This window comes from Onychomys torridus, chromosome 13 (genome assembly GCF_903995425.1).
Source record: "Onychomys torridus chromosome 13, mOncTor1.1, whole genome shotgun sequence".
NCBI lineage: Eukaryota > Metazoa > Chordata > Mammalia > Rodentia > Cricetidae > Onychomys > Onychomys torridus.
In genome coordinates, this window is record NC_050455.1 from 3,669,065 (window position 1) to 3,690,040 (window position 20,976).

General features: G+C 44.0%; 1 protein-coding gene across 3 annotated transcripts in view; it reads right to left on the reverse strand.

Moving 5' to 3' along the window:
- Positions 1 to 20,976, reverse strand: part of Osbpl1a (oxysterol binding protein like 1A) — a 187,322-nt gene that overhangs the window by 152,795 nt on the left and 13,551 nt on the right. For all 3 annotated transcript variants that reach the window (XM_036204247.1, XM_036204246.1, XM_036204248.1), the window contains exons 4-5: positions 20,897 to 20,971; positions 2,992 to 3,103 (exon numbers count right to left, since the gene is read on the reverse strand). In XM_036204247.1, coding sequence (XP_036060140.1) covers positions 2,992 to 3,103; positions 20,897 to 20,971 — 187 coding nt within the window. The remainder of the gene's footprint in view (positions 1 to 2,991; positions 3,104 to 20,896; positions 20,972 to 20,976) is intronic.

Genomic DNA, 20,976 nt, shown 5'->3' on the forward strand with positions numbered 1-20,976 from the left:
AACCAGAACTTACACAGGAACAGGTCTTCCCTCCCCCACAGCATATGAGACTTTAAATAAAAATGGAGGACAGGTATATAAAAGCCAGACCTCTTAAACAGAACATTGTTGTGACTTTAGGCTAAGAACACCAGAAAGACAAGAACAAAGGGGAAAAACCAGATCAATGGTTCCTCATCAACCAACAACAGGTCCACACAAACAAAATTTTTTCAAAAGTGAAAAAGCAACCTCCATGGGAGGGAAGTTTAGAAATCATATATCTGGGGACTAGAGAGACGGCTCAGCAGTTAAAAGTACTGGCTGCTCCTCCAGAGAACCAGGGTTCAATTCCCAGCACCCACATGGCAGCTCACACCCATCAATAACTCAGTTCCAGTGAATATGGAACCCTCACATGGACATACATGAAGGCAAAAGCACTAATACACATAAAATAAAATTTTAAAAAATCATATACTGAAGATGAACTTGTATAAACAGCTCATATTAAATAATTTGTGCACAGTTAAAAGGCATGTGGGAGGCTACCTGTAAGTTCCCCCCTCTCTCTCTCTCTCACACACACACACACACACACACACAAACCATTTTATAAAAGGCACTTGAATATCCATGTATTTTAGAATCCATAGGCCCAGGATTTTAAGATTCTGCAACCAACGCCCAAAGATATGGTGGGGGTTTCATTGTGATTATGTAAGAAGACACCCTTTTCTTGAACCATACTGATGTGTTTGAAGGAAATAATGTCATTCAGTATGCAAATTACTTTCAAGAGGTTGGACAAAAAAAATCAATTCAGTAGCATCAAATAATATTTTAAAAGATAACTAGATACAGGCCAGATGTTTCTATGTATGTGTAATATAAGTGAAAGACAAAAGGCACACAAGTATTCATTTAATTACTCTTGAAACTTTCCATAGGCTAAGAATCAGAGGGGGGGGGGTACCTGACAGACAGCTGTCTATCCTCTTCCAGAATACCCCTTGTCATGGAAAACTCACTGCACCTCACCTTTCAAGGCAAGTCACACCTTTGTGTACAACACAGTGGGCCCAAGATAAACTCTGGCACTCAACCTCTGGCCCGTTACCTGGCTACTGTCCCACACAAATCAGACAGTCTCTATCTAAATACTATCACTTCACATAGTTGGATGAGGTTTTGTTATGCCTACCTCAGTTTCCTGGCTCCATGTTTTACCCAGCTATCTGGTTTATGGCCTATCTATTATCATGCTGAGCTGTCCCCAGCACTTCCTGGAGTCTACAAATGAAGACTTAATGCCATCTACAAATAGCATTGATCTGGGTAAGGTGATCTCATCAGAACAGAATCACTCAGTTAATTCTCCATTTTCTATTTTCTACTTCCTGGGCTAGGACCACAGGAGCTGACGAATGGCATGGCCTGTAAAGTCAATGATACCCTTGCCTCTGCACAGCTTGGGTTTCAGAAAAACCTTAGAGCATGTCTTCACAATTCCCCTTATTAAATGTCCACTTGTCAAACTAAGCTAACATTCAGTCTCTCAGGAAAATCTTGGTCTCAGGTTCCCATGAGACAACAGAATGACAGAACAGGATAAAAACAGTTACCTCACCTTTCAATGAGATCACAGTGTATTAAAGACCAATAGGAGTCCTTACGTCAAATGCTGTAGTGACTGACAGAAGGTAAGTGTGGGTGTGGCTTTCACTGAAACCAGAGCTCATTTCAAGTGGAGACACTAGCTGAAGATGTGACAAGATGTCAGCCTCCAAGAGCAGCTAGAGGTAGCCGACTGTGACCAGTGCAGTGACTGATGCAGAGAAAGACCTCACCAAACCCCACAGTATGTGCAGTATGTGTTAATAACAATTCTCTAATAGATGCCTAACAAACATTCATTATTTTATAACTATAGAATAAGCAAGAAGAGTTCAACCCTTTAAGCCAAATGTTAAAGGCATGAATGAAAATACTAATAATTAAAGTTACAAAGTTAACATCCTTAAACACAAAGGTGTATCACCCTACTCTGAATTGCAAGAAAGAGAAACAGTATGTGTGAAGTTGCATCTGTAATTCTGAGACCTTATCTGCAATGTAGAAACTACCTGCACTAGCCTTACAGCACAACCTGGACCACTCAAAGACTAATCCTATTACCTAAGGCTTTTCTAGTATAAACATGGGAGTGGTTTTGTTTTAAACCGAGTGGAGAAATTTCTCTACACAATTAAAGGCGCATACATCTTCTTAAATGCAATTAAATCTCTGATGTCCATAGCAATTGAACCAATTCATCAAGAAATGAGTGCTGGTGTTACACTCCAGTGAGGTCCTGGGAAGATGAGGCCAGGCAGCAATACCCTCTACACTAACGACGGACACAGAACAACGTAAGCTCCCTCCGACAGTTTCTCTGCCCTTTTTCCTAGATTCATTGTCACGCTGCAGTAGTTTATCTAAGCCACATCTTCTTGTCCTACATTTTCTACTTTTCATTTGGTCGTGCATTTGAGAACATTTTTAACTTGCTAGGTTCTTTTACAAGTGAAGATTTTAATAGTTATAAAGTGAATGTCACAGCTTGGATGTGAAATGGTCCCCAGCTGGTGGTCATGTTTCGCGAGCTCACGGAACCTCTGGAACCTCTGAGGTGGGACCTAGCAGAGTGAAGTGGACAGCTGAAGAATGGGCCTTGAGTTTCTCTTCTGGCCCTCTCTCTGCTCCCTGCTCCTCCAAAGTCAAAAGAACAGTCCCGCCCACACGCTCCTGCTGCCTTGGAGCGCGGCTGTGCCTTTCTGCCCTAACAGGTTGGATCCCTTTCCGAGTGAGCCGCCAGGCTGCGGCTTCCGCAGCTCTTCTGCCCAGCAACAGTAGCTGCTGGAGTGAGGAGACAGAGGAAGCTGCGTCTCAACAGGACAGATAGTTTTGTTGTCATCTGTGGCCTTAGCAATAACACAGCCAAACACTATTGATATTAAGATCCAGGTTTACCTTCAAGCATGTTTCTGATTTCTTTGTCATGGGTGGCTTCTTTTGCTGTCTGTCCACTCCCATTTACAACCGTAGTATCAGCATTGTACTCTAAAAGAAGCATTACCAGCTCCTGAATAAACAGAGAAACTTTCTTAGCTGTTATTAAGCTGCTGTTTTATTGTATGACAGTCTTTCCCAAATTACTGATTGCTATAATTTCTAAAACAGAAAAACATTATGTAAGAATCTTCATACCAAATCAATTATGTCTACAATATATGATTCAAATAATTCTAATAACTGATAATTGCTTAAACAATTCCCATCCCACAATCAATATATAGCCAATGTCTGTAGTTGACTTTAAAAAGTAAATTGTCTGGGGGCTAAAGAGATGGCTCAGCAGTTTAAGAGCACTTGTTGCTGTGCAGAGGAGCAGGTTCACTTCCCAGCACCCACATGATGGCTCATAGCCATCGGTAATCCCAGCTCCAGGGCTCCAACAGGTATGGTATTCATACACTCATGCTGGCAAAACATTCATACACATAACATAGAAATAAATAAGTCGGGCTGGAGAGATGGTTCAGCGGTTAAGAGCACTGGCTGTTCTTCCAGAGGTCCTGAGTTCAATTCCCAGCAACCACATGGTGGCTCCCAACCATCTGTAATGAGATCTGGCACCCTCTTCTGGCATGCAGACTTCTGTATACATAATAAATAAATCTTTAAAAAAAATAAATAAAATAAAAAATAAATAAAATAAGTCTAAAAACAGTGTAAGTAAATTATCTAGTTATTTTATAAAAACAACTCATGATTATATTAAATATGTAAGCAAACAAACCACAATTTATAGAGAATTCAGTATATCCACTCATTTTAATAAAGCCTGATGAAAATAATTCTTGAACACTTACATTTTCAAAACCTAATTTTAACATTTTAAATATTTTCTAAAGCAATATAGACTGATAGGACATATCACACTGAGAGAATAGTTTATACTGAAACAATTTCCTGAAGTCAATATTCAATAAAGAGAGTGGTAGTTTTAATGGAATTGGTCCCCATAAACTCACAGGGAGAGGTACAATTAGGAAGTGTGGCCTTATTGGAAGAAGTCTGTCACTGTGGGGCGGGCTTTTGAGGTTTCCTATGCTCGGAATACCATCCAGTGTCTCAGTCAACTTTTTGTTCCCTGCAGGATGTAGGATTCTCAGCTACTTCTCCAGCACCATGTCTGCCTGCATGCTACATGCTTCTGCCATGATGATAAAGGACTAAACCTCTGAAACTGTAACTAAATGTTTTCCTTTATAAGAGTTGCTATGGTATTGGGGTCTCTTCACAGCAACAGAAACCCTAACTTTGAAAATATTACTCATTTTCACCCTGTGGTTAACTTTTGAACTTCAGTATGACTGGTAATGTACTAATATGTAAGCCTAGTATCAGATCACTGGGTCAGCCATACAACCTACGACAAGAGACATGGGAAAATCCAGACAGCAGACATGTGGAGCATGCCCTAGGACACACAGCTCCCGGGAAGGGTGCCAACACTTCACTTTTAGCTCCACACTAAGTGCTGTTCCAACTCCTAGACTGATGGTCCCTGAAAACATGGTGTGAGAGCCTGTCTGTCCTATACTTTTCATCTTTCCTTTAGGCCCTGAAATCCCTACAATATTTTTAAGTATTCACACTTAAATACTTAAGTATATATGATATAATGAACAAAAATATATCTACTCTATATACTATATAATATACATTAGTATGTAGTGGGTAGCCATCCCAGCCTTGGCCTGGAAGTTCCAAGCCGCATTGAGGCTTGGATAATGGTCATGCCCACAAGGCGGAGCTGAGGGAGGACGCTGAAGACCCAGGGTCGAGAGGAGAGGCTTCTTGGGGTTCTGGGACCCAGGACGCTGGAGGTAGACCGAGTAGAGTTCTCCAGAGAACACTGCCAGACTGTGCCATACCTTTCCCAGACCCTGCAACCTATCCCTTCATTTGTAAGTTACCCCACAAAATAAACCTCCCTTTTAACTATATGGAGTGGCCTAAATAATTTCACCAATATTAGTCACTTTATGATAGCCACAAACATCTATGTCTTTCTAGTTGGTACTCCTCCAAGTAAGCTTGAGCCTTCCTATGGAGCCCAGGCTGGCCTCAAACAATCTTCTTGCCTTGCTTTTTTCCAGTAAATAAGGTCATAGGAGATACATAGTGAAACAGTTAGAAAACCCACTAGTATTTTAATGAAGAGAATTTTTAAATGACACTTCAGTATTTTGTGTCATTCCAGAGGTAATATTTCATGAAAATATTTCATGTGAGAAAATGAACCCAGAGAGTGATAAAAATTATTAACGAAATTACACTGATGGTGGCACACACATTTAATCCCAGTATTTGGGAAGCAGAAGCAGGTGGGTCTCTAAGTTCGAGGCTAACCTGTCTATAGAGCAAGTTCCAGGACAGTCAGAGCTACACAGAAAAACCCTGTCTTGAAAAACCAAACCAAACTTATTTGCAAATCATGTATTTGATAAGAGAATTATATATAGAATATACAAAGAACTTTACAACTAACAACAAGACAATCCAATTTTAAACCACAAAGAGCAGGGCATGGCAGCTCATACCCGTAAACCCAACATTCAGGAAGCTGAAGAAAAGGGATCATGAGTTCAAGGCCAGCCTGGGTTACATACTAACATCTTATCTCAAAGACAAAAAACAGAATTTTTTAAAATAAATAAAATGGGTGAGATAGCATTTGAACAATCTGAAAAGAACTTCTGAGCCGCCCACCCTGCCTTGACTTCTTGAATCAGGAGCTCTAGGGCTACTTAGCCACCTCCAGGTGGGGAAGGCAAGCTCTCAGAAAAGAGCTAGTGTCAGAGTAGGCATGTTATTCAGAGTCAAAATCAGAACAGCAGAAGACAAACAACCCAAGGCCTGGTGGCTGCATTCTACCCGACTGTCATCGATGAGACACCCAAATGGACAAGCTGGGGATGACACTGACATCTCAGTGGACAGAGAGGCTTTGTTTTCAGGGCATTGCAAAGTAACTCTTCTTGCACTTGAAACTGTTCTGCAAGCCAACTGTGCTTCCCTCAGACCCAATTCAAGGCCACCTTGCCTTCTGTAACACTGCAGATCCAAGACAGCTCTGTCACCTGCTCATCCCCCAGACCCTCCTGAGCTGTCCCTGGTGCTGAAGGAAGATCAACTCACAGAGAACTCCTTTAACCTGCTGGGTTTGCTGTCATCTTCTAAACCTTTCACTAAGTCCCAAATTCTATGTATTAATCATTGCCTTGAGCTATGTATTTAACATGTAAAAGGCCCTACAGAGAAAACACTCCTAGATTCCAGATACTAAAGGCAGAATGGGAAGCTACCACTGGGGGAGGGGGGGGCTCACTCCTCTACGTTAGGGAGTAGGGGAAGTGCCACAAAACTTTGACAAAGAGAAATCTCTGACAGAATTGCTGCTCAGATTGTGATGCTCACTGGGACAACCCCAGGAGAAGGTGAAAGTGGGGTTTTTAAAAAGCCAGGAAATAAAGCCTAGGTCAAAAGCAATGAGGACATTCCTAATTCTCAGCACAGAGGGCAAGAACAGTCCACGGTGAAGTATTTTGAGCACGATGCAAACACTGAACAAGGATCCAGTGAGGACCAGGAGTCCCTTCTTAGACGCAGGAGACATCAGAGGCCTGAAACAGTGAAACCAGCATGCAAGGCCGCTGGCGGAGGACGCGGGCGCCTTACGAGAAGCACGGGGTGAAATAACAGATTCCAAAATAATCCCCGAGGAAGATCGAATGGCGCCAAAAGAACAGATTGGCTGGGTGAGGTGGAACACTTCCAGAGAAAAGAAAAGGGTAAGAAAACCATGGAGAAACGCCTCGCAGGAAGGATCATCAAGCAAGCGGAGAGCCAGCCCGAGACTGTGCCTACTCCTCCTGGAGAAGCCTCAGCTGTCAGACTAAACGTGGAGACCACAGCGGCCTCCAAAGACTCCAGCTAAATGCTGGCCCCGAGAGCCAGCCGAGAGGGCTGCCAGGGAGGAGGCTGCCAGGGAGGCTGTAGGAAGACTGTGGTTTTAAACTTGGGGCCGAGACCAACTCTGCTCAAAGCAGGCTCGGTGCCGACTATGGAGCTTAGCTGCCTCCTAACCGCCTTCTCTGTCCACCTGCTCCCTTTCCTCAGCCTTCTCACCTGTAGTTAGTGTCTGCTTCCCCTCAGTGAAGAGTGTGAGGTACTCTATTTTGCCCAATAGCTGATTAGCAGCCACTTCTGAACATCTACCCATAAATATACTCTGTTTCACATATTGCTGGCCAAGAAAGCACTTTGTCCAATTTGTCTGAGAAGTCAGAAGACTAAAGTCTACTTGTTCTGTTCTTCTTTTTGGTGAGGGTCCCACTAAAAGGGGTACCACACAACAAAGGTGACAGACAAGTTAGCACAGTCTTAGTCATGTCCCCAATCGCCCTCCCCCACCCTCCACACCCACTGTCAATCACTCCTTCTTAAACTTTTATGTTGCTATCAGCATCACACAAGTCACCTCAGGTGAAAAAGAGGAAAATACCCACACCCACATTGCTTTCTGAGCAATTTACTAAGAAGTAATTCACATAGCATCAATTTTACCCTGAAAAAAGACAAAGTTCTTTGGCTTTTAGTATACTCACAGAGTTGTGCTATAATATATACTACTGAATTGCTGTGGATGATTGATTGATAAACAAAACACTGATTGGCCAGTAGCCAGGCAGGAAGTATAGGCGGGACTAGCAGAGAGGATAATTGGGAGAACAGGAAGGCAGAGTAGGAGGAGACACCAGCCTGCCACGGCCACACAGTTTGTAAGCAATATAAGTCTCTGCGTGTTTACTCTGTTGGGTCTGAGCAGCTGCAGGACTGGAGGGTGAGAGAAATTTGTCCTGACCGTGGGCCAGGCGGGACTGGAGAAAACTTTAGCTCCACTGAATATCAGAACATTTCATCACCCTCAAGAGCCCTCATATCCACAGATAATTGCTCCCTGTTCTGGTCCTTTTCCACGTCCCCTAGCAATCATTCATCTACATTAGGTCTCCATGGACTTGCCTCCTAAACATTTCAATGAAAGAATCATCCATTGTATGGCCATATGTGTATGGTCTCTTTCAATCACAGGATGGAGGTTCTTCTGTTTGGGCATGTAGCAGTACTTCATTCTTCTACTGCTGAACAACTTCTGCAGCATCTGGGCACCACAACTTGCTTATCCACTAGATGAATATTTAGGCTTTTGTTTTTTGTCTATGACAAATGCTGCTGCTAAGAATATTACCATATTGATTTGTTTAAACTTTATTATAAAGAATGTCATAAATTTTAAAAAAAAAAATCACACATGAAATTAACCAGACCCAAAGACTATCAAATTCAATGAATTTCTATACAATTAGAATAGGCATTTGGGAATTTTAGAGCTTCCCATTAGAATTTATACTTTAGCTATGGAATATATTTTTATGACTTTATCCACTACCAAAAATGAAAACTCTGTAACAGAGTTGGAACTAGAACGGTGAGCTAGTTTATATCCACTTGTGTAACTCATGTTCATGACTGGCATTCACTAACTTAAACACTCGCAACACTGTGAGGTGTCAACTACTATCAGAGCTCCGTTTAGAGATAATGGACCTGGGTCAGAGGTTAATAAATGTGCTACATATTTGTAAGAAAACATACTAAACAGGTACAAAGTGTAGCCTTGTGTACTGTGTAATTCATTTTACAACCAAGTTCATTTGACAATGACAATCAACAGTTAAGTTCTTCTCAAGTGAGAACTGGACACGACTGATTTTACCTCTGTAACTGGGCCATGAGACCCAGCACAACTGATTTTAGTAAAGGGAGACTGTGCTGTGTGGACAGAACCTATTTAGTTCTCTGAGTGGGGCTGGAAAGCCTGGTAGGGTGTAATTCTAGCACTTGTGAGGGTGACGCAGGAGGATTGCCATTCAAGGCCATCCTGAGCTACATAATAAGTTCCAGGCCAGTGAGGATACAGGGCCAGACTCTTAAAAAGGTTGGAGGGAGCTGGATACTCCCTGGAAAAACCATCTCCATGGAGCTAAGCCTAAGGGTAATCTATATAAACCCTAAACAATTCCCTACACACAAGGGCCTCAGTCCAACCCCCAAATGAGCCTCCAAGTGTCTCCAAGCCCCAGAAGAGAACAGTCCAGCTAACATACTGAGTTCAGTCTCTCATCGCCCTGAACAGAGCACATAGCTAAGTTATGCATAGTTTCCCACTAAATCCTACTGCTGATCTGTTACACAACAACAGAATCAGTACGTACGTGTAAGCCTAGTGGTGAGCAGAGCGCCTCACGACAAACGGCAAGGGAGGAGCTCACGGCTGGTAGCATTTTCAGCTGAGCATGTGCCACTGAGACTCAAAGGTTCACTTCCCAGCCTCCCTTTAGCAAGCATGGCCAGGTGACTGTTCTAGTCAGGAGGACAAGTACAGTGTCATGTGACAACTTGCAGGAATCTCCTGGTAGAAACAGTGCTGTTCTTGTACCTGTCTTGCTTCTTCTAGCCTGATTCCCAGAATTTGCTGGTTCTCACACCAGATGACACAGTCAAAACAACACTTAGAACAAGACAGAAAATTCCCAGGTATGTGCCGCCTGCCCTGGACTTACCTAGCTGGACTTTCACCGGAGAAAAAGACTAGAGTAATCCCTATTATCTTAGATTCTTCCCCATTGTAATTTCATCTGAAATACTTCCGGTGAGTAAACAATATTGGAGTTAACCACAAATCACAACTCTAGACTTGTCCACACCACTGAAAGCTAGAAGACAGTGACCAAAGCCTTCCAAATTCTGACAGGTCATTTCTAAACTATCACTCAACTGAAATGGTAGAAGTTATTTCCAAATACGTGAATTCCAAAAAAGCTGATGTGCCAGGGGGCCTTTCCCAGAAGCTCCTGGACAACTGTGCTTAAGACAAGGGACCCAGGAAATGGGGGCTCTACTGCAGACAGGGGTGGACTGGATTCCCAAGACTACACAGCAGCAGCTCCAGCCTGACAACCTGAACTCAGGCAAGGCCAGAGAACTGAAGGCAGGCTCAAGAGAGGGTCACTGCAAGGACATATGGTTACAACTAGAAGTGGGGAAAGCAATCTGAAGTACTAACCAAGACTTTAAAGTTCATATGATAGAAAGAACTAATGAAGAAACCAGGAAAGTATTGGGTCCGGAAAAAAATAATTTATTATGTAACAAAGAAAACACATACAGGACTCTCTGAGGCTCCATCTAGTATGCTGAAAATAATGTATTTAATCAAAGTCCAGTTACAGATTAATAAAACATGAAAAGCAGGATGGCTTGGGCAGAGAGGTTAAGGCAGGGAGAAAGAGAAAACACATGCTGAGGAATGGGGAGTCATTTTTCCTCAGCGGGATGGATACTGGTAGGTTGCCCACACTCAGATAGGCAGTACTACTTAATGTCCGTAGGTTATTAGGAGGAGGAGGACGAGGAGGACGAGGACGAGGACGAGATGATGAGGACGGAGAAGGGGGACTATATTAGGGGATCCAAAGGAAATGTAAGAGGGGCTAGGGAAGGATATGATCAAAATATAGTGTATAAATATAAGAAATTATAAAAAGTAAGTAAAATACATTTTAAAATGCTTATCTGAGGGCTAGAGAGGTGGTTCAGCAGTTAAAAGCACTTGCTGTTCTTGCCAGGCAGGGGTGGCACACGCCTTTAATCCCAACACTCGGGAGGCAAAGCCAAGTGGATCTCTTTGAGTTCAAGGCCAGCCTGGGCTACCAAGTGAGTTCCAGGAAAGGCACAAAGCTACACAGAGAATCCCTGTCTCGAAAAACCAAAAAAAAAAAAAAAAAAAAAAAGGCAAAAAAAGCACTTGCTGTTCTTGCAGAAGACCTAGGTTCACAGCACCCACATGGTCGCTCACAACCATTTATAACTCCAGGGGATCTGACGCCCTCTTCTGGCCTCCAAAGGCACTGCATGCACATGGTGCACAGGCACCAAAATATTCGTACATATAAAACAAATCTTTAAAAAACAATGCTTATCTGCCAGAAACCAATGGAAATCTAACATTTCAAAAGAAAACACAAGAGCCAGTAATAGAAGTACTGTATTTATAAACAAAAGGATTAAAGAACTGAAGAGATGCAGGAGTATTTGCTCTCAACTATGACCCCCAAGGGACAGCTAAAGGACCACCAGTTTTTTCATACAAAGCTGCACAATATTAGATGGCATTTTAAAATAAATGTGCATACACACAACATGCATGAGGAAATATGAACTGATCTGGATAATGCTTAAGCAAATGTACATTTAAAAATTAGAAAAGGCTGTTTTCTGAGTTAATTGGGTCTTTCAGACCCTACTTAGGATTTAGAAAATTAGACTGACCAGTTCACTGATGAAAGAAAAAACAATGGATGGCATATAACATTACACCCTCTTGAAAGCACAGGAAGCCAGGAGTGTCAGCTCAGCTGTGGCAGGTCCATGGCAGATGAGCCAGCTGGCCAGGCAAGCAGACAAAGGGATCTGGTTCGGTGGGACCAGGGGTCTGGCTCGGTAGAAAGCATTGCCCAAGGTATATGAAACTCTAGGGTTGGTCCCAGTAAGACAGAGTTTTAGTGATGGGACAGGAACCAAGTGGTCACCTGCTGCCACTGTCCATGTGCTCTGTTGCTGTCCTCACCCTCCTCGGCCCTCCTCGGTCCTCCTCGGTCCTCCTCGGCCCTCCTCGGTCCTCCTCGGTCCTCCTCGGTCCTCCTCGGTCCTCCTCGGTCCTCCTCGGTCCTCCTCGGTCCTCCTGGCCTCAACTCTCTGAACCTGCTGCTAGTACCATGCTCCACCACTCAGCTGGCTTGCTGCTTAGGTCAGACCTGACCAGTGTTTGGAACACTGCTTCCCAATGTAATCAGTGAACTCACATGCAGTCTCTCCTAAAGGCCCAACCACACAGGGAGTAATCGTTAGTGAGCACCTCAGTGAGGCTTGTATACTTCATACCCAATTCCCTCTGGTACAGTTCTCTGAACTCTTGAGGCATGATTCCCTCATGCATCATCTAGCCTTTCAGATCCAATCCAGCGTGCTCAGTTATTTAAAGTCAGGCTTCTGTGGCAACTGGGACATCTTGCCATTTCATACTGGGGGGTCATCACCTGTCCACACTGCTGGGGGCTATCTCAGTATGGCTCACGCTATAGAAGAAAATCAATGAGTGATGGTTAGAAGCTGGAGGTACAGTACCACTTAATCCAGTTTCTGGAATTGAGTCAACTTTGGACTGTTTAATCAACTATTGACCAAAGGAAAAGCCAAAATCCTACACTATTCCCATGCTGTTCCCGAAGTGGTCATGAAAAACCCTCAAACACGTCACAGACTGATACTACAAGATGAGAAGTGTCATCAGGACCTTTGTTGAAGGAAAATAAGTCTCACCCCAGCCTAGCGGGGCTCACAGTGTGTACACTGGGGTCTACAAACAGAACCAGTTAGCATTTCCCCAGTCCCTGTGTGTAAAACTGGTGCAGACAAACTGGTTGTTGGCATGATCAGTACATTGCTTCCATGGTCTGTAGTCAAACAGAAGGTCTTAAAACTGCTTTCTTCTAGCCACCTGCCAGGACAAACCAAAACCCGCATCCTATATGGAAAAGAATGGCAGAGCTACACCGTCTTTAAAAACCCAAGAAAGGGTGGTGGATGTACCAGTGGGAGAGCACTGTGGAGCACGGTAAAGACCCTGGGTCTGATCAGCAGCGTTTGTTGTCTAACGGTTCTCCCAAGATTAAAACATTCCATCCTGTAGGAAGCCCTTTAAACAGGAGGGTAAAGAACTCAAAATAGCTTCTGATAGGCCCTGAAACTGAGCAGATTCACTAGGCCCCTCCCTGCCAGAGTAAGCAATACGAGCTGAGGGTCCCTCTCAGAAGAGCAGATTCAAGCTGCAAAAGACTGTGAGCCCAGACCAGCTGCCTGGAAGAAGCAGAAACCAGCCAAGCTGCCTGGAAGAGGTTTAGACCGGAGTCACTTGGAAAGGATACTCTCTAACCTGTTAGAGCTGCCTGCAGGCTGTGCAGTGTGCTCCAGGGTTTTCAGCCTTTGTGAGCTGTCACCCATGCCGGTGTAGACTTTGCTGATGCAATTGTTTTGAGTCATTTCTGCTCCTCAATAAAATGCACTGGTTTACAAGATGGACTTTGAGGTGTCTGTACTTTGGTCTGTGGTGGGCTCCCTATCTGGGATTAGTAGATGTGTGTGTTGCACCTCCCAGGAAACGTTGTGTCACACAAAAGCATTACAGAGTAACAGACATCAGATACTTCTCACTGGGGAGGTAAGGAGTAATGTATGCCTGTGCTGGGGGTGAAGGGGGGTTGATGATACTTTCTACCACATTTCCATTTAATTCACCCATCTGCTACTACCACAGACACCAGATGGAAAGTAGAGAATGATAGGGGACTGCACAAACTCAATCAAACAGAACAGTCTCAATGACAGCCACTCAACCTCGTGTGCTGTTTGCTGGAGAAAGGGGCACTCACCATGTGGTGCAGAGGAACTGATATGGAGAGTCTATGCTTTCCTCTCCCAATCAGGACAAAGATCAAGGATAGTCTGCATTTATGCAGATGGCAGTATACATTTACAGCTCTGCCTCATACCCCTGGAATCTATGGAAGCTTGTGCCAGTCTACACCATCAATTAGAGTGTCCTTAAGACACACACCTGAGGAGGTGGGTTAATCTTGGAAAGAATCAAGGGACCTTGCCATATCAGTCAGTTCTTCTCAGATCAGTGGCCAAAGAATACCAGGATATTTTCTCAAGAGCAAATAGCAGGCTGACAAGATGGTTCAGCAGGTAATGTACTTGCAGCCAAGCCTGACAACCTGACTTCCTGCCAGGAATCACATGGTAGGAGAGAGCCACTTCTGCAAGCTGACCCCTGAACTGCCCGTGTGTGCTGAGGGCTGAGGTGTATGTGCCTCACACATAAACACAAATAAATAAATGGAAACGTTTAAAACACAAGTATCTGGGGAAAGTCCAGAGCACCTAGCTAGCACCTAATGACCCTGATTCAATGTTCAGCGTGCACACACCCATGCATGTGTGTGCACGCATACATGCACACTCATAGGAATTACATGTGATTTGATGAACTGTGGGGGGCTTGCTTGCTCAATAACCATCAGGGAAAACAGGCAAAAACAATCAATCAGCACCTTAGAGGCAACTGCACCTGACCATCTGAAGGAAGAAGGCTGAACACGGGACCTGGAGAAGCACCTCTAACACAGACCACACACAAAGGGCATGGTAGTATTTTGCTATTATTATCTTGTCTCCTTGTTTGCTCATTGGCTCTTTGAGGCAGAGTCTTCCCATGTACTCCTAACAGGCCTGGAATTCCTGATCCTTCCTCTGATCCTCGGGGCAAGGATAGCATGATCTTGTCCAATGAGAACTAACAGGCAAGGATATCGAAAGGGATGGTCACAGGGCTAAGAGCCTGAGCCAGACCCCAGGAAATCTGTCACTAGTGAAAGGTAAAGAATCCAGAGTGGACAGCAGGCAGGGAGAAGCTGGTCCATTGTGCATCAAGAGTCATCATGTTCTAACTGCCTTCCCACAGAGGCTACTCCTGGAAGAGGTACTCGGACAGCCTGGAGAAATAGACCTGAGTTAGACAAATTGAGAAGAAGTGTTGAGTCACTGCCCAAGTCCCTTGAAGGAGTAAGATCTCTGACTGCAACTTTGGGAAACGGCTGGAAAGCAGCCTTTCCCTGCAGCAGCTATAGGGTGTGACATACAGAGCCAAGCCTCCAGAGCAGGTGTCTCCAATACCTAGCAGTACAAAGCTATAAGATCCCTCTTCTCCAGAGCTCCCCACACAGAGGCTGATGCATCCTGGAGTGGTTTGAAAGAAAATGGCCCCCAAAGGGAATGGCACTATTAGGAGGTGTGGCTTTGTTGGATTAGGTGCGGTCTTGCTGGGCACCCATTGTGTCACTGTGGGAATGAGCTCTGAGGTCTCTCTTGCTCAAGCTTCCTTCAGTATGACAGTTGACTTCCTGCTGTCTTCTGGTCGAGACATAGCAAGTATCACATCTGCCTGTATGCTGCCATGCTTTCTGTCATGATAATAATGGATTGAACCTCTGAAACTGTAAGTCATCACCTCAATTAAATCTTTTCTTTGTAAGAGTTGCCTTGGTCATGGTGCCTCTTCACAGCAATAGAAACCCTCACTACGGCAGAAATTGGTACCAGGGACTAGAGTACTGCTGTGATAGACTAGACCATGTGTTTGTTTGGAAGAATTTGGACTTTGGCATTTTGGTTTTGGAAAGCAGTGGAATGCTTTAGGCACTGCACAGTGGGCCACACTAGTAGGAGCCTGGAAGACAGTGGTGCTGAGTGTGATTTGATGAACTGTGGGGGCTTGCTTGCTCAAGAGGTTAGAGAGGAGAAGAATATTAGTATGTTGCCAGAGAGCTTTCTTACGATATTTTGGTAAAGAAAGTGGCTGCCTTTTGCTCTTGTCTGAAGAGTCTGCCTGAGGCTAAAGTGAAGAGTTTGGATGAATTCTGTTGGCAGAGGAAACCTCAAAACAGCCTAGTGTAGACTCTGCCATGTGGATATTAGTAGTAACTCTAATGAAGATTTGTAATGAAAAGGAGCAAGCTGAAAAAGGTAATTTACAAAACAAAAATTTTGAGGAGAAAAAGAGCATCAGGAAGTGGAATAGAGCTAAGTCCTGTGTTCAAGGAGATGAATGGATTAAGAAATGGAATAAAGGGAGTGGTGATCAGGGCAAGATCCCACCAGCTAAGTTTCCAACTTGTGAAAAGGCTAAAGGAAAGCTTAGAGCCAGGTGTGGTGGGGCACATCTTTAATTCCAGCACTCAGAAGGCAGAAGCTGGCACATCTCTGAGTTTGAGGCCAGCCTAGTCTAAAGAGAAAGTTCAAGGGCAGCCAAGCTTAGGCAGTGAAGAAAAAGAGAAAGCTGGTGAAGATGTAATTGAATGAGGGGGCCATGTTTCAGCCCCAGTAAGCAGCAGAACTTGGCAGCTTTGGCCATGTGGTTCTGGCTTTAGAGTTAAGGATAGAAGAAACAGGTTATGGAATTTGCCTCCACACCTAAGGAAAGCTGCTGAGGCCAGGCATGTGTCAGGGGTGTCCCTGAATGGAAGTCTAGAGAGGCCATTCTGTGAAGCTGTGAAGGTGAAACCTGGATTGCCTTGGAGACCCCAAAATGTTAGAGATGCCAGAGCTGTGGGATACCTGCCCAGCAGAGCTGCTAACAAGGAGTGGAACAAGTCCACCAGAAACAAGTGTGTTGAAATTAACAAAACTGAACAGGGTTGGAGATCTGAAGAGCATCTTGACATCAGACATGAAAGCTGCAGAGTATGTAGTTTGCCCAGCTGGTTTTCAGTCTTGGTTTTGTCCAGCATTTCCTCACTATGCTCCCTTCCCTGTGTTTGGAAAGGTAATGTATATACTGTGTCCTTATATGTTGGAAGTATGTGATCTGCTTTTTGATTTTGACTTTTACAAGGGGACTATGGTGAAGAGATTGCTATGCAGCCAGGAGTTGGTGGCGCAAGCCTTTAATCCCAGCACTTGAGAGGCAGAGCCAGGCAGATCTCTATGAGTCTGAGGCCAGCCTGGTCTACAGAGTGAGTTCCAGGGCAGGTTCCAAAGCTAAACAAATTCTTTCTCGGAAAAAAAAAACAAAACAAAAAACAAAAAAACAAGAGAGAAAGAGAGAGAGAGAGAGAGAGATTGCCATGCATCTCAGAAGAGACATTGGACTTTGAAATAAGTTTGAGACTGTGATAAACTATGGGGACTTTTGAAGTTGGACTGAATGCATTTTTTTGCATTATGATATCACTGTAAGCCTTTGGGGACCAGGGAGTGGAATGTGGTGGTTTGAAAAAAAATGGCCCCTAAAGGGAGTGGCACTATTAGGAGGTGTGGCCTTGTTAGAGGAAGTGTGTCACTGTGGAGGCGGGATTTGAGGTCTCTTTGGCTCAAGCTTCCCTCAGTATGACAGTCAGTTGACTTCCTGCTGCCTTCTGGTCAAGAGGTAGTTAACACCACGTCTGCCTGCACGCTGGCATGCTCCATGACATGATAATAATGGACTGAACCTCTGAACTGTAAGCCACCACCTCAATTAAATCTTTTCTTTGTAAGAGTTGCATTGGTCATGGTGTCTTTTCACTGCAATAGAAACCCTAACTAAGACACATCCCAATAGACTGAACCATGGCCTCACTCTAGCCTCGGTCCATCCCTGACGACGCAGCCCTTTCACAGGTGTGATCCCTGCTTCGAGCTGATCTGCACCTCAGCTTGCTTCCCAAAGACCAAATGCCAATGAGCAGCTGGTTATCAATAAATGAAATAACACGGTCAAGCTTTTTGGGTGGTGCATGACCAGCCTTAGGTGTACAGGGAATTCTTACATCAACTTCAGATCACAGATCACTTCTGTCTGTTAGGATATAGAACTCCTTAGGGACAGTATACAGAAAGCATTTATTTTAAATTTATTTTCAATTCCACTAAAAATGAAGGCCAGTTTCACAATCAAAATATTTACTATACTTATTATGTCACTATTTTCAGTAATTTACAAAATGTATTAAAAAACATCAGAATTCTATATGCCTCTGAAAAACAAAGGAACAAATATCAAATAGAACACTAAAAAAATTCTGTTATGCCGATTTCCAATATGGAACACTAGAGGTCGCTACCATACCAAGAAAAGCCAACGTGTACTCAGAATCTGGGGAATGAATGTTATGTATTTCTGAGTACAATGATTTAAAGCATTTTATAGTTGTTTTTTTCTAAACTTAAACTCAATATTCTATATAAAATCACTTAATTTTAAGTTTATGAGATATTTTAAATTATATTCATGATAAAGATAATTTGGGTTTTTGTGACCACAATTAGAAGTTGAACTTTTTGTCTAATCCATTCATAGTTATTATTTGCACATGATAGAAGCATTTACCTTAGCTAAATGTTACATGAACATAGTTGGATTTTTAGACTAAGGCCCAATTTAGCATGATCACATACTCAGAGGTCAATAAAATAGTAGAAATGCCAAAATCTGTGGACAAGTGATAATGAAGTGCCTGGATATAAGTGGTTAAAGTGGGCAGTGAGACCTGTGCTGCATTCATGCAGGACAGATAAAATGTGCTAATTCCTTGGGAGCAATATGGATGAAGCCCCACAGGCTGGTTAATACACACACAGCAATAATTCCAACACAAGGTATAAGATGAGTGAAAATTCTGACCTGTGTCTGACAAACCTGACAAAGTAGAGCTTCCTGGCAGCTGCAAGAAATCAGGAACTGGGGAGACTGAGTTTCAGAAACAGGTAGAAGTGGGAAATGTGGGAAGAAATGGAAATAGAATGTTCTGACTTCCACAGAAAAGGAGGAGGAGTTTGGGACCATAAAGGGAAATCATAAGCGGTTCACTCCTATGACTCAGCAAGGGTCACATTTTGTGTGTGTCTTAAAAGGGGAGACATCTGTCTCAGTCTCAGTTAAGGTTTCACACCTGGTTCACAAGTACCAACTTGTGACCCAACAGGCAAGAAGGGATTAATTCAAACATCCCAACACATTCAGGTGGGTTCCTGGTGACCGATACAAAACATTATCGGAAGGACGGAAACTGGAGAAATATGACAGCCCATAAACAGCTTTGTGACCACAGGAAATACCTATGTTACAACTTACTTACCAGGCCGCTTCAATTATGACAGAAAAATTGATGAAAATGTGGGATGAGGCGACTTCTATTGGTCGGACATTAAGACTCAAAGAAGAGTTATCCTGCAAAGATGGCTGCAAACCTGGACAGAACTACATACATGAACCTTCCCGTGGTACTGGTGTCCACTAGGGACTCAACAGACGAAGAGTGCTTGATACTCAGCAAGAAGCTCTAGACAAAGGGGTCAGGTGCCACTGGACTTCTAGCCAAGGTCTTCCCCAGCCCCGACTGTGCCCAGGAAGCTTGTCTAGAGCTCTGCAGCCAGGGACAAATGGGAGCTTTGCTGCCATACGAAATTCACTTGATTTGGAACGAAAGAAAAAGCCCACACCAAAAGGCATCATTAGTAAAATAGCCACTTCAGTCGGAAACCAACCCAGAGAACTTGACAACCAAGGCTGCTTTTCCCAACAGACTATTAGCTTTCTATTACTGCTGTAACCAACTACTACAAACCTGGAGTTTTAAAACACTGTAAATTTATCCTAAAGTCCTGTGCTTTATTAATTCTGAAATGCTGCTCACTGGATGGAATCAAAGCAGTAGAGAACCAGATCCTTCCAGAAGCTCTCTGGGGACTTTGTTGCCTGCTTGATGTAGCTTTTCAAGGCCATCAACACTCCTTGGTTCTCGGCATAGCATCTAACTGGACAGACTTCCCTCTGACTCAGCTCCTCTTCTGCCTCCTTCTCACACGTAAGGACACCCAGGATTGCATAGCCATCTTTCAGTCAGCTAAAGAGCAGTCTCGGCTCTGCCCACCACTTGAAATCAAGCATATTCGCAGATATCAAAGACTTGGGTACAGACAGCTTTGAAGGCTTATAAGCATTGGGCTGTTCTGCCCTTTGCCCTAACAGAGAGATCCTAGAAATAAAAGAAGCAGAGGGAAGGTTATCTAGTCCCAGGTACTAGGGAACAGCACTCATATGCAGGAGAACTAAGAGTGGGTCCTTCAGAAAGAGGAAAAGTGAGAAAAGCCTGGCTCTGAATGCTCTGCCAACCTAAGCTCCCAGCCCACACAGAAACCCCATGAGACTGAGTAGGAGCCACTGCTACCTAGACAATGGATGCCAGACACTAAGCTATGCAGATGCAGGGGTGCCAGAGAAGCACTCTGAAATACTACAATGTGTACTTTTAAGACTTAGCAGAAGGGCTAGGGGAATGGCTCAGCAGGTAAAGGCATCTGCTGTGCAAGCATGGGAACCTCAGGTCAAAGCCACAAAGGAAGTCAGGCACCACTGCATTTGAACCTGTAACCCCAACACTGTGAGAACAGAAACAAGAGGACTGTGGGGCTTGCCACCACCTGTCTCTGCGGTGAGTGACCCATCTAAAGAACAGACTAGCACAAATGAGGTCTTCCTCTGGCCAATGCCCCATGCATCTGTGCACACGGCTGTGCACAGTTGTGCACACATGGTCCTGGTGCATGCTACAGTACAGATAAACCTCATCACTATGGTACAAAAGTGTTTCCATTTATAAGAGTTTCTAGAAAAGGTAACTATCTAGAGAAAATAACAAATGGTAACCTGCGGCTTGAGGCAGATACAGGGATGAATGTGTAGAGAACCCAGGAAACGTAATGGAGTGACTGGGTCATGGTGATGGCTACCCAACTATGTAAATGCACCAGAAATCACTGCAGTGGATACCTCCCAAGGCGAACTGAGACAATGGGAGTTAAGATTTGCTTTTGGCATGGGGGGCAGGGACTGAGCATGTTCAATCAAGCACAGCACAGAGAAGTCCCTGGACTTTGTGTTTTACCTCACAGTGCAATGCTCAGACACACGCACACGCACACGCACACGCCCCATCACATGTGCCCTTCCAACCAAAGGGCTGGTTTCTCCACTTCCTTGTGGCTTTCCAGGAGTCTGGTCAGGTAGGAAGGACTGAGCACACAGTAGGGACTATTCTTCCAACTATCTCACTTGCAAACAAAAAAATAGAACATTTTTCACCTTTCGTCCTGTGAAGGCAGCTCGATGTAGTGGCGTGTCCCCCATGTCATTTAATACGTTCACTTTCGCACCAGCCTAGT